The sequence below is a fragment of the Cuculus canorus genome, chromosome 4 (genome assembly GCF_017976375.1).
Source record: "Cuculus canorus isolate bCucCan1 chromosome 4, bCucCan1.pri, whole genome shotgun sequence".
Classification (NCBI taxonomy): domain Eukaryota; kingdom Metazoa; phylum Chordata; class Aves; order Cuculiformes; family Cuculidae; genus Cuculus; species Cuculus canorus.
This window is the reverse complement of record NC_071404.1, coordinates 78,199,096-78,211,379: the sequence shown is the minus strand read 5'-3', so window position 1 is coordinate 78,211,379 and position 12,284 is coordinate 78,199,096. Positions and strand designations below refer to the sequence as shown.

Here is a 12,284-nt window from a genome sequence, read left to right as displayed (position 1 = left end):
CGCAGCTGAGATCCATGATGCCCAAGCATCTGGGCAAGAGGAACATGATGAAAACCTCCGAGATGAGGATGTGGCTGGAAATGGAGGATCAGGAGCACACACCACCTTCATGAGACAAGCGGCCTGCCTTGCAGGAACTCCCAGTGACGGTATCACTGCAGGCTAACAGATAACTTTGAGTGGGTGGTCAAAGGCCAAAAGAGCTTCAGAAACCCCTTCCGGCTTTGTAAACCCTACCTGAAGTCACCATGCACACAAGAAAAGCTGAGACACATTCCAGGAGATGTGCAATGTTATTGACAAACTCAAACAGAAATTACCCCTGCGCAAGCATGAGGCTTTGGTGCAGCTCAAGCCAAATGCACAAACTGAGGTGACAATGGGAGCAGTTTATGAACTACGCCCTGCTAACAGCCCGGGCTGGCACAGTGTTCTAGTGTCACTCAAATTCTTACTCTGAGCTGCACACAGACTTCACTAAGACATAAGCAAGTAAATTATTAAAAACCAAAAACTACTTCAGTCAATATTGCAAATGATTTCATGTGTACCAGGCCCAACGGGCACAGCGTTCAGACTCTGCTGGTAATTAATCCAAAGCCACTCATTACAGTAGCACTAAGAAAGGGAGCCTCTGCTGCAGAGCACCTTTAATATTAAATATTTTAGTTGTAAAAAGCACTTCTTACTCCTCAGTTGCAAGAGTGGAGAAACTCATTTTCACTGCTAACGTGTCCCATCATTGGGAACACATCCATTACAGTAAATGCTCAATAACCAGACATACAGGCCTCCTCTAATGGGGGAGAACAGCAAAACAGATCTTCCCATTCATATTTGCACTGCAGGCATAGGTCCTGTAAACCGTTCAGATGAGACCTCCCAATACCCATTTGTCAAGGAATCAACCCCAGAAGATTTTATTACATGCAAGCTATGAATTGCATATCAGCACTTATGTATTAATTATTGCATAAAAGCACTTATGAATTACAATATCAGTTTAAAACCTTGGTTACACCTACAGCTCACATACCAAACATTTTTCCTGCTCAGTTTGAACAATGTTTTCTCTACAATGATCGTTTTCCCACAATTTCTTTCCAGTTGTGACAGGCTAGAGAAAGTCACTGAAACATTTCAATTACTGTCTTTACGCTGCAGCAAACATCTATACCTGTCAAAATAATCAGACACTTTAAAATGTCCTTGTCACCTTTGGACATTGCATAACCTCCATCAGCTGCATGGCAGCTGAACCCACACACGTCTTATAACTTGCTCTAAGGCATCTGCCAAACATCAGAACGCTCTCAAAGACTTCAGGGGACAAAAACGTATTCAGCAGCTTTTGTGTTTCAACAAACATTTGGTTGTTTTTCCCCCCTGTGCCTAGTTAGCAGCAACAGCCAGTGTAATTCAGATCAGTTATTCCAGTTTCACCATTAAAACATTCATCAACACTAACATCAGATATCTGAACACAACCCCTCCCTTCCCTCTTTAATCCCCATTTCGAAAAGGACAAACCACCAGATGATTTTCTATCACACTTACCTCCTCAGTCAGTTTGGTGTTGGATTTCTCCAAGGCATCCACCTTGGCCTGTAGGTTGTTTACAGTAGCGCTGTTGGGAGAGAAAAAACACCTTACAGTAATACCTTCTTTCTTAAAAGCCATTTTTCTACGTAGCTATCCTACATAGTACAGAATAAATGAATCCTTTCTTACCTCAAATGTCTGTTGAGCTCTTCTACGTAGTTCTTCTGGTCCAAGATTGCAGTTATCTGGCCATCTCTGGAAGAAGGAAATATTGCTGAGCTCAGCCACTTGGATTCAAAGAAGGAAAAGACACCACTAAGGGTCTAAGAGGGAACGTGTGATATGGCCTATGGATCCAGCGCGCCAATACCCTTGGGCTCAGTGAGTCTGGGCGATGCACACACAACAGCAACACCAAGTTGCAGTACACGCATTTATAATCAGTCACCGGCCCCTGACTTCTCTGCTATCAAAACACCTGATCCTGAGGGATAATAAGCAGAGAGACCCAATTCCTACTAGCAGGACTTCCTCAGAAGGAAGAAGTACCCTTGGAGAACCTTGGAATGGCACAGCACCGGCTGCGTGTCAGTGTCCCTACACTGTGGTTTTCAGCCTCTGGCTCTGAATGCTGCATTGCTCCATCGGCGTGTGCTGGCACAAGCAGGCTATTATTACACTTCAGGCTGTTATTACAGTTACGGTCTTTTCCAACTGGAGAATGTTTGCTTTCAAACGACACTACAGTGCCAAAACCCAACCACTATCCCGGTAGCCACAGCACTGGTGAAGGCTACCGAGCTGCTTCCCAAAAAGGCTCTGAAGAACAGCAGACCCAATTCAGCAGAGGGGCACTTCTGAAACATTTTTATCTACACCCTGCGAGTTAAGCAAAGGCACACAAAATTTCTGGGAGATCTTCCTTTTCCCAGTATTTCCAGTGCCTCGTTTATATATAACACAGTTGATCACAGAAGAGCAATTCGGCAGCTTTTAAATTTAAACTGTAACAGCTCCAAGGCCACCCAGGACACTTGAATAAGCAGGATGGTTGTGCATGTACCCACCCTTCGCTGCCTTTTGTGCTGTTCCCATCTTTCAAATACATTGAGAAATCAATGACTCCAACCTAGAAAAAAAAATTTGCATTTTTCATTAAACACGTTAGGACTGAACACTGTCTGTAGCCATCAAAGCTGAGAGTTGTTCAGTTTGAATATCAGTACATGCTGTAATATAGCAAGGATTCATTATATATCAGCGATTTAACCACAATTAATGAAAACACGGCATATTCAAAAATACACAAGGATAAGCAGCAAGTTGGCAAGCAAGTCTTAGGCCATAAGGAGAGGTGATTACCACCCCCATATCCGTATATACACTGCTCATGCAAGCTGGAACGCAAGTGCACACAGGCTCGTTTCCTTCTCTTCAGCAGCTACAATGATCTCATCCCACAGCGTGAGGGAATTAACAGTTCTGTCCACCTCTCCCCTTGTTTTGGCGCCGTCCTTCCCTGGTTTCACCTCCTTTTTCATTTACTACAGTGACGTGCACGCAAACCACCGCAAAGTGTAACAGCAAAGAGCAAATCCAAAGCCTGAGTCTCTGATCTGAAGACCACAGTCACAGTAAGACATTTTATTGGTCTTCTATGACATACAGTAAAACTAACTTCCATCTCAGTCGATCACAGTCCTCTAATTTCTTCCAATTTATGGGTTTAGTACCTGTGAGTCCAGATCTTCTCCCTTCATGCAGAAGTTTGCATCGATGACATTCAAGCCTACTAGGAGGCCAGCAATGATAGCACCTTCTTCTTCCATCATCAGTGCGTTGGGCTCATAAAATTCACTGCAGGATGCACAGCGAGAGAAGACCAGTGTTACATCTTTAACAGCCAACTAAAATGATGCCACCTAGCATGGGATCTCATATGACAACAGAACACAAGGTCAGCCTTAGAAACCCTGGCAGAGGCACATAGTCCCCACAGAAACAGACAACACCAAGTTCTCCCTTCTAAGCCCAAGCTGGCTATGGATTTACATGGAGAGCCAACAAACACCGACTTCTCTGAGTAGTAACACCAACATATTTATTAAATCCTACTTGCTTTATGCAGATGTAGCAGTTTGAATCCATGGACTTTCAATTAAACTATAAAATCAGTCTGGTTTATGAATGGGAAGCAGAGAGACAGAGGAATGAAAAATGAGTAGTTCCAAGTCAAGGTCAGAAACACATCCAGGGCCAAAACCTTGCAGACAGACAATGCTGCATCCCCCCTTACAAACATTTCACGCAAATTACTTTTTTGAAACCAAAATTTGTGCTTATGCTAATGGACACTTGAGGCAATAAAGTGGAGAAACAACTGCTTCTAAATTACAGAAGAATATGAAGCAATTTTAATCCATCTGAGGAAGCTCTGCATTTCACAAATACGACCGTTTATCAAGAAATACACACACACTTCACCATTTGGCTGTAAAAGGTTGCTAAGATCTTACAAGAGAGCACAAGCTAAACTAATCTAATGCGAGAGCAAGCTCCGTGCTCACCTGAGAAGATCCTTTCTGTTGATCAAGGCTTTCATGTACTCTGAAAGTTTCTTTTGCATCAGAGCCAAGCGGAGCCACGCTCTTCCTCTGCCCACCGGTGTCCTACAACAGCCCAACACAGAACAGTCAGACACACTGCAGTGCACAAACAGCTTTAACAACCCTTTCCTATCTACAGTTTCTGCATCTCAGAGTTGGCACTAAGGGGAAGAGGGCAACAAGGTATTTCAGTGCCAATAGCTACAGATAAGTTTATCTAAGCAACCACTGGTTTTTGTAGTTATGCTAAAAATATTTCCCTGACTTCAGCCCTGCTGGATGCTCCTACATAGATGGATATCGGCTGCTTCACCACATCACCTTCTCACTCAAGATCAGTTTTGTGTGAGGCAAAGAAGTGTACTTCAGCACGGACACCCAAGCACCACTCCCTCGGGGAGCTGCTAAGTTGAGCGAGAATCCACACAGACAAGTGAAAATGCCAATTTCGCACTGCTCTCTTCTACTACTTTGATCAACAGCAAACCCACAGGATGCAACGGGTCACGGTCCCAGTCCTTCCCCCTCTGTTTCTCCCAGCAAGCCGAAGCACACAGCTTTAAAGAGATGATAACCGATAACTCTGCCCCACAGCCCTGCTCACCTGCCCCAGCATGGTGGCCAGGAGCCAGCACCAGATGCTCCGAAGGAAGGTGGAAATCTCCCGTGTCGAGCACTGTTCTGATTAGAAGGCAATTCCTTTTCCATCTCCAGCAGCCAACCAGCTGCCTTATCCCAAACAACACATGGGGCACTTTATTGTCTAACCTGACCTAGCGTAAGCAGCAGCCACCCGTGAAAGGCATCTTCATCACTCCCCATTCGTGACCTCACCACTGCACAACGTGGTACTTCCCAAGGGTTGGTACAGACACCAGACTGCGATTTAGAAACTTGTTCTAAACCTGTTCTTTATTTTGATTTAATGTTTCAATATTCTCAGGCTACAGGAGCTCTACAACACTGTAGCACTCCATGCTGGCCCTGTACGCTGTTCCAGGTGGAATCCTACAGCAATCTCCAGGGAAAGCACTTCTCCATCCCTGAAATAACCTGAAATGAACTGTTATTGAATCTATTCACCTCCTCTTTCAGCAAAAAGGATATAATCCTTAGTCCTGCTACTCATACAAAAACTTCCTTACACCTTTTTTCTCTTCCACAGGCTGAAAGTCTCCAACAGTATCTTTTTACGAAATCTGAAGATGATGTCTGAAAATCATGATGATGATGTCTGAAATTTCTGAAAGCAATATATGCTTTAAGTGTTTTTTTTCTCCCCTCTAACACACGCCAGCATCTTCTCCATGCTTGTGATTGAGCCTTCCTTTTACATCAACTTTACAAGATGACCTGAATTTATTTAAAAGTACCTCTTCCAGCCTCAAAATCATTTAATCTGTAACCACCTTCCTCCCAGCTCCCTTCCTCTTCAGCCTGACTTAGGAAGCGCCAGCATAGGCTGTTCCCATTCCCAAACACAGCATCACTCAGTAAGTGCTAGCAATAAACACAGTATTGGTCATAACACCTCATGCGCTTAACAAAGACAATATATCCTGTCCTCCTCTCCTCCAGTTCCTTGGTTAAAGCTAAGAGAGTCATGATCCATTTTTACCCACATAAGGTGGCAGACATACTACTGAAGCTTATGTTTGCCCTTCTGCCTCTTGTTCAGGATTGTTCTTGAAATAAGAACTTATTATGTACTCGTGCAGTAGAAGGCTGTACTTACTTCAGCCCCGGGAGATCCTTAACGCTCGCTGTAATCTCTGCAGCTTCAGGAACAAGTTTTTCTACAAGTTCAAGAGGTCCCCAAAATGATTTATTTTGCCCAAGAAAAGTCTTTTTGCCTAGAAAATAAAAAGACATGAAATGAGCCTGTTAGACCTCTGCTGACTAAATAAATTCTCAAGCCTGGTCAGAAGTGAATGAACAAAAGACAGAAATTGCCAGAAAGATTCTTCTGGGACTGCTGCTGGGCAAGGGTAAAAGACAACAGTTTATGCCCGAGCCTGGAAATTATAAGAATTCAAATTAAGTAACAGAAGCTTGAGACAGAGACCAGAAAATATTCCCTACATCCCAAATACGCCAAACCAACAACATTCAGTGATCACCAGCAACTCGGATTCACTGCCAGAGGTTAAAATCCATACTAGGATGCCGTCACTGTCCTTAAGTGACACTTGATATGTAACCGACCATCACTGAGCACTGCGTGGGAGAGGACCGCATCACTGTCAACCTGCTCTGTCTTCAGAGCTGCTCAGGGCTTTTCTCTGCATCCTCTCCTCCTTCAGAAATGCTTTCTAGTGACCCTGATGTACTAAAGCTGGACATTCAATTTTCTTCTCCCACAGTTCTTACTGCTACTTCCCAGCAGCAGTGAGAAGACCGAGAAGCCCATTAGTGTCAAACTTAAAACTAGCAGTAGGGACACTGGCGAGCGGGGAAAACAGATGAGGAATATCAACCCTTCTCCCTCACACAACGTGACCGTAACCAGCATGCAAACCCCACCTCCCATGTGCAAAGCTGAACACAACTATGAAAGAAGCAGCACGGGATGTATGTATGGGTGCTGACAGGGCACTCGGTAGCCTCTGCTTTTCAGCTCATCTACTACCACACCAAGAGAAGCGCTCTGGCACCAGGCAGGTTCAGTTGTGACTATCACAGCATTCCGTGTATGCTCTGCCTGCTGCTTTAGAGAGCACCTTGCAAGGCATGAGCTGCACACAGCCAAACCCCTCAGTTTTGACAGAATTACTGAGAGAGGACTGCCATGTTGTACTTCCTCGTCCAGCAAGAGGACTGCTGTGTTCCTAAAGGATAAGGAAGCACAGAAACAAAGGGAGTCATGAGTTTGCTAGGAGCTAATTTTGTCCCAAATCACTTAGTTATACCCAAGTCACCTGAAAAGCTGTTTTAAAAATGGCAAGCACCTGCAGAACTGCACTTGTCACCTGCAGTGTTAAACCTTCAACAGATTTTTCCCTTCCTGTGGGCTGTGAAGCCTAAGCTGATCCTGGCATGACCCTGCTCAGCCCCTCTTTAGTACACTGCAGATTACAAAACCAGACTTTTAAAACAAGAGTGCTCTTTTTCACTCCTAGGCGATGACAAACAGACCGGGACAACTCCTCTTGCACAAAGTTACCTTTCAAGCCGTGTTTAAGGCAGTGTTCCATCACAACGAAGAACTGCTGAAGAGGTGCATAGTCAGAGTCCAGCGTCCTGCCCAGATTCAGAGCCGATTCAATCAGCCCCTTGATACTCAGTTTCGCCATGTTCATCAGGTTCATGCGTTCATTAGCCATGAGATAATTAGGATCTATTAAAGAAAGGAAGAAAAATATCATTGAGTAACAAAACCTACTATTAATACAACAAGATACCCCACCTCTCCATCTTTGTCCCTCATCTCTGAAGGCACTTTTAGGGGCAGTTCCATGTGAGGCACTCCCCAGGCCTTATGTCAAGAACAATCACAATTACTTAGCATTTTACTGCTGAAGACACAATGATACGGGAAGAGGTGACGTATCACATTAAGGGTGCCTCAATACTTCAAATAACTACAAAAGCTTTAAATTTTGGAGGAAGAAAATTTTGAGGACAGCTGTTAACATCGTGCCTTACATCTTGACAACGAGTTACTTAATGCTATGACAATCACTTGCTCCAACTCAAATCCTCAGCTACGCCCAGTAACTACAAACCAGTAAGAATCCTCTACTTGTGACTTGTTCTTCTGTCTAAAGGTAACCACAAATCCTCCCACACTTAACAGATCCATATGCCTCTCTATCTTAAATCTTCTCATTACTCTTATTTTTAAACCTGGATGTAACTGTGAGGCCCTGGCCCAGGCTGCCCAGAGAAGTCGTGGCTGCCCTATCCCGAGAGGTGTTCAAGACCAGGCTGGGTGGGGCTTTAAGACTCCTGATCCAGTGGGAGGTGGGTTGGAACTGGATGGGCTTTCAAGTCCCTCCCAACCCAAACCGTTCCACACAATCAATTGGAACAACTCATTTTTGTATACACAACTAAAAACTCTTAGTACTCCTGCCTATTTTCTTCTGTGTCCGACTGATGAACGCCACCAACAGCACCCATCGCAGTCACCCTGTACGTGTATATGAACACCACTACAGCATTTGCTTTCACCGCAGATAACGACTGTCCCAGAAATGGGTTTTGCTTCAGTTTCATGATGCAAAGTCTGATCTCAGCAGGGAGATTAGAGTCTCTCGAAAAGCTGAGTCTTTGTCTCCTGAACTCATCTGAAAGTTTTAAGACTTGACTTAAACCTTGTTAATAAGCACAGCTTCCTTCCTGTGAGGAGAACAATGAGACACAGGAAGATCACAGAATCATTAAGGTTGGAAAAGACATCTCAGTTCTTCCAGTCCAACCCTCATCCAACCCCACCGTGCCTGCTAAACCATGTCCCCAAGAGCCACAGCCACACATTTTTTCAACCCCTCCAGGGAAGGAGACTCTACCATTGCCCTGGGATAGAGAAGACAGAGACTTCTTCATTATCTGCTCCAAGCATACCATGCATGTTTGTGAAGAGCATCAAGAGCTGCTGCCTCAACCCAGACCTACGTTGAGGTCAGTGGTACCGTGTGCTATTTGATGCAAGGCACATGGTTTTCCCTGAGTTTCAAAGGTCTGTGACTGCTGTGTGTCCACTGGGGTCAAGAGCACCCTAATTTTAATCTGGAGGAGGCTACAGGAAGACCTCATTGCTCTCTACAGCTCCCAGAACGGAGGCTGTGGTGAGATCGGTGCTGGGCTCTTCTCTCATGTAAAAAGCAACAGAACCAGAGGAGATGGCCTCAAGTTGTACCAGAGGAGGTTTACATTAGATATTAGGAAATACTCCTTCATTGAAAGGGCTGTCAAGCACAGGAAGAGGCTGCCCAGTGGTGGAGTCTCCATCCCCAGAGGTATTTAAAAGACTTGTAGATGTGGTGCTAGGGACATGGTTTAGCAGTGAAGTTGGCAGTGCTGGGTCTACTGTTGGACTCAATGATCTGTCTTTTCCAACCTTAATGATGCTGTGATTCAGTAAATAATCAAAAAAACACAAACAAACAAGACTGATAGTAGGGGGTACAAAGCATGTTCAAGCCAACTAGATTCGTTCGACGCTTTTAAGAGCTCATGAACATCTGATGAAAGTGCTTCGGAAAAGAGAACAAGTAGGGCTATGTTTTATTTCAAGACTAAAACATGCAGTCATACTCTAAAGAACTGAAAAAGTTTTCACCACATGAACAAATTAAAGGTTTCTGCTGCATTCATCTGTTGTGAATGATGGTGCTCCGCATATCCAGCTTATCTGGGACTCCCACCTTGCGAACCCAGTAACTGCTATAGAGTGGAAAACTGGACAAAATCCCAAAGGTGTATTTCAAAAATTAAATCCCAAGTAACTTATGCCTTGGTTACACGTGCTGCAACAGATACACCTTTAAAACAGAGCCTAAAAGCAGAGGGTAAGGAAGCCAGGATGACTTTTACACGGTAAGACTGCGTGGCTGGCTTTAAGTTCCCCTCAACAGTTTCTGCTTTGACAGTCTGACCCTGACATGCAACTGAGATTCCCCGAGACAACACCTGCTCCGGCTTTCTCTTTCTCCTCTACACTCAAACATCTCCGTGTTTTACTACACATGCCCTGTCGTAAAACTTAAAATACAAAATCTTAGCCCTTAAGCTTCGCTTTTAATGTGTTGTGCATTTCTATTGAAATAGTCTTAAATTCTCCAGATGCTTTTGCTATATAAAAATCCTACAACTTGAATCAGGGAGTCATGAAACGCTGTAGATGAAGAAATCTGCTCCAAGTAATGCCTATTACTTTGCATTTGAGCAAGGTTCTCCATGTCCTGAATCCATCTGATATGAACTTAAAGCCATCTGAAATTTAGACAGGCTGCTTCTGGGCATGGACAAGAAGCAGCATCTTGCAGGCAGTTCGTACTGCATTCAGGTTAACTGAGACACAGTCGTGGTGAAACACAGGCTCTCAAAGCAAACCAGCCATTGACAGAGCACTAAGGTTCAGTTAAGCCAGTTCGCATTAAGAAGGACATCAGTTCCAGTTGCTCAGACCATGAAATCATGAACACATGTATAATTCCCCATAAACATGGAAAGCAAATCCCCAGATAAATTAAGGGCTTCTATCACATCAACTGCCTTGTCCTTCGCTGCTGTTCTGCCACCCCACACCATGCAGAAGGTGAGAAAATTTCTCCAAGCTGAAGCTCTCCCTCCACAAATTATCAATAGAGTCAAAAAGCTGCAACACAATGCGCATTTTTATTGGAATAATCCATGTCACTCTCCTCTGTCAGCCTCAGGTCCTTAAGAGCAAATGAGCCGCAGCAAACTACAGCTATTTTAATGCTGCAAAAAGGAACAGGGAGTTCAACATCATTACGTATTTAAGCTCCTTGGTTTTCCATTGAAGCACTCCTGACACTCCCTTACATCCGAACGCCTCACCTGCCTTCCAGCAATGCACGGATCCACCATGGTAGGGACAAGGTGATGCGCATTTTGTGTATCATGCAGCGATGAAAATAACAATGATGTGACTATTAACAAGGGAAAAGCAGAGGCTGCTCTGTTTCTGCAGAAAGAGGTTTTGTTCTACTTACTTATTTGCTTCTGTATCCAAAACTCAGTCTGGACGCTTCTGGATAAACTGGAATGTGGCTGGACTAACACCATCTCACAAAAATGAAATCTGAGTTCCTAGCAGAGGAAACATTCTCCCTGACTTGAACAGGCTGCTTCATTTGTTCTTGCTATGATGTCCAGCTGGCTTTTGAGGGGGAAGGCACACTCCACATCAGGCCTCCATCATTTCCTGATTGATGGCCAAGGAGAACAGTGTTCCCACACTCTGGGCATGCAAGAATGCCAAAAAACCCAAACAGGGTGGTGAGGAAAATCAACCCAAGTGAAGCCAGACCAGACACATGTTTCAAACATATCCCACCTTAACAAAACTAATGCAAAAAATTGGTAGTTTAATGGAAAAGCAAGGCCAAACTCTTTTTTTGCCCCTCCTTAAAGACTACCTCAGATTTGGACTGGAGCTGCTGGGGAGGCAGAACTGGCCGCTGTGCCGGCACAGAGCCCCTCTCCCATGCTGTGCTGCCCACGCACAGCATTCCAGACAGACATCACCCATGGAACACAACCAGCAAGGTATGGGTGCAGTTGATCCATCTACACTAATTCCTGTACACAATATATCTTTTAAAAGGTTTACACCACCTGAGTTTCTAAATGACTGTTCATAACTCTGGATCTATAATAAACACACCTCGCTGAATTTCACCATTTTGCTTTACCACATTGCCTGCCCTTGGGATCCTCAGCGTGGGCACAAGGCTTACACTCATAAAACTTCCAGATATTGACAACAGTAGCTTTAGCTTCTGATTTGAGATTGTAATTTAAAATAATTTGGCCTGTGTAGATAAATCTCCCAGCCATCCTTCTACCCTGGAATCCACGTTCTTCCTAGCCGTGAGTACTTGGACTCCTCAGCCACAAAAAACCAATTCCCCTCTCCTTCCCTTCCCTGTGAAGGGAGTGCTCTGTGCTGCACACACTGCCATCCCCCACATCAACAGTTGTGTTTAGTCTTCAAATCATGATCATACTTGAGCGCATGCTGAATTGGGAATTCAAGTATTTAACTCCTGCATCATTTTTAAAAATCAAGGAAGAAGCACTATATAAAAAAAAATTGATTTAGTACTTCACAAGTTCTAATCTAAACTTGCAACATGAGCTTTAGAGTCACTTTGGCAAAGCCTTGAGTTGATAAACAGAAATAAATCACAAAATCTGAAGCTTTGGGGTGCTTCCTGAAACAGTTTTTAAACTTTATCTTCCATATATTGCTGCAACCATTTAAGCAGTGTTAAGGCTCTGGAAAATAACTACCTTGATTATTTCATATAAATGACTGAGCCCTTCGATAATTTACTTTTTCTACCTCCCCTTCAAGTCAAAATACCCCCAAATTTAAACATCATTTTTCTAAACACCATTGCATGCACGTATTTTTCAAGAACAAGATCAGTAAGAACTTAG

The 12,284-nt window shown here is 43.9% G+C and overlaps 1 protein-coding gene across 9 annotated transcripts in view; it reads right to left on the bottom strand.

The window, feature by feature from the left end:
* RUFY3 (RUN and FYVE domain containing 3) overlaps positions 1-12,284 on the bottom strand; it is a 46,108-nt gene that overhangs the window by 14,368 nt on the left and 19,456 nt on the right. For all 9 annotated transcript variants that reach the window (XR_008449875.1, XM_054066406.1, XM_054066409.1 and 6 more), the window contains 7 exons: positions 7,312-7,485; positions 5,884-6,001; positions 4,110-4,211; positions 3,276-3,399; positions 2,610-2,671; positions 1,732-1,797; positions 1,558-1,627 (listed from right to left, as the gene is read on the bottom strand). Coding sequence is in view for 8 of the 9 variants with exons in the window: in XM_054066406.1 (XP_053922381.1) it covers positions 1,558-1,627; positions 1,732-1,797; positions 2,610-2,671; positions 3,276-3,399; positions 4,110-4,211; positions 5,884-6,001; positions 7,312-7,485 (716 nt within the window). In the remaining variant the exon portion in view is untranslated. The remainder of the gene's footprint in view (positions 1-1,557; positions 1,628-1,731; positions 1,798-2,609; positions 2,672-3,275; positions 3,400-4,109; positions 4,212-5,883; positions 6,002-7,311; positions 7,486-12,284) is intronic.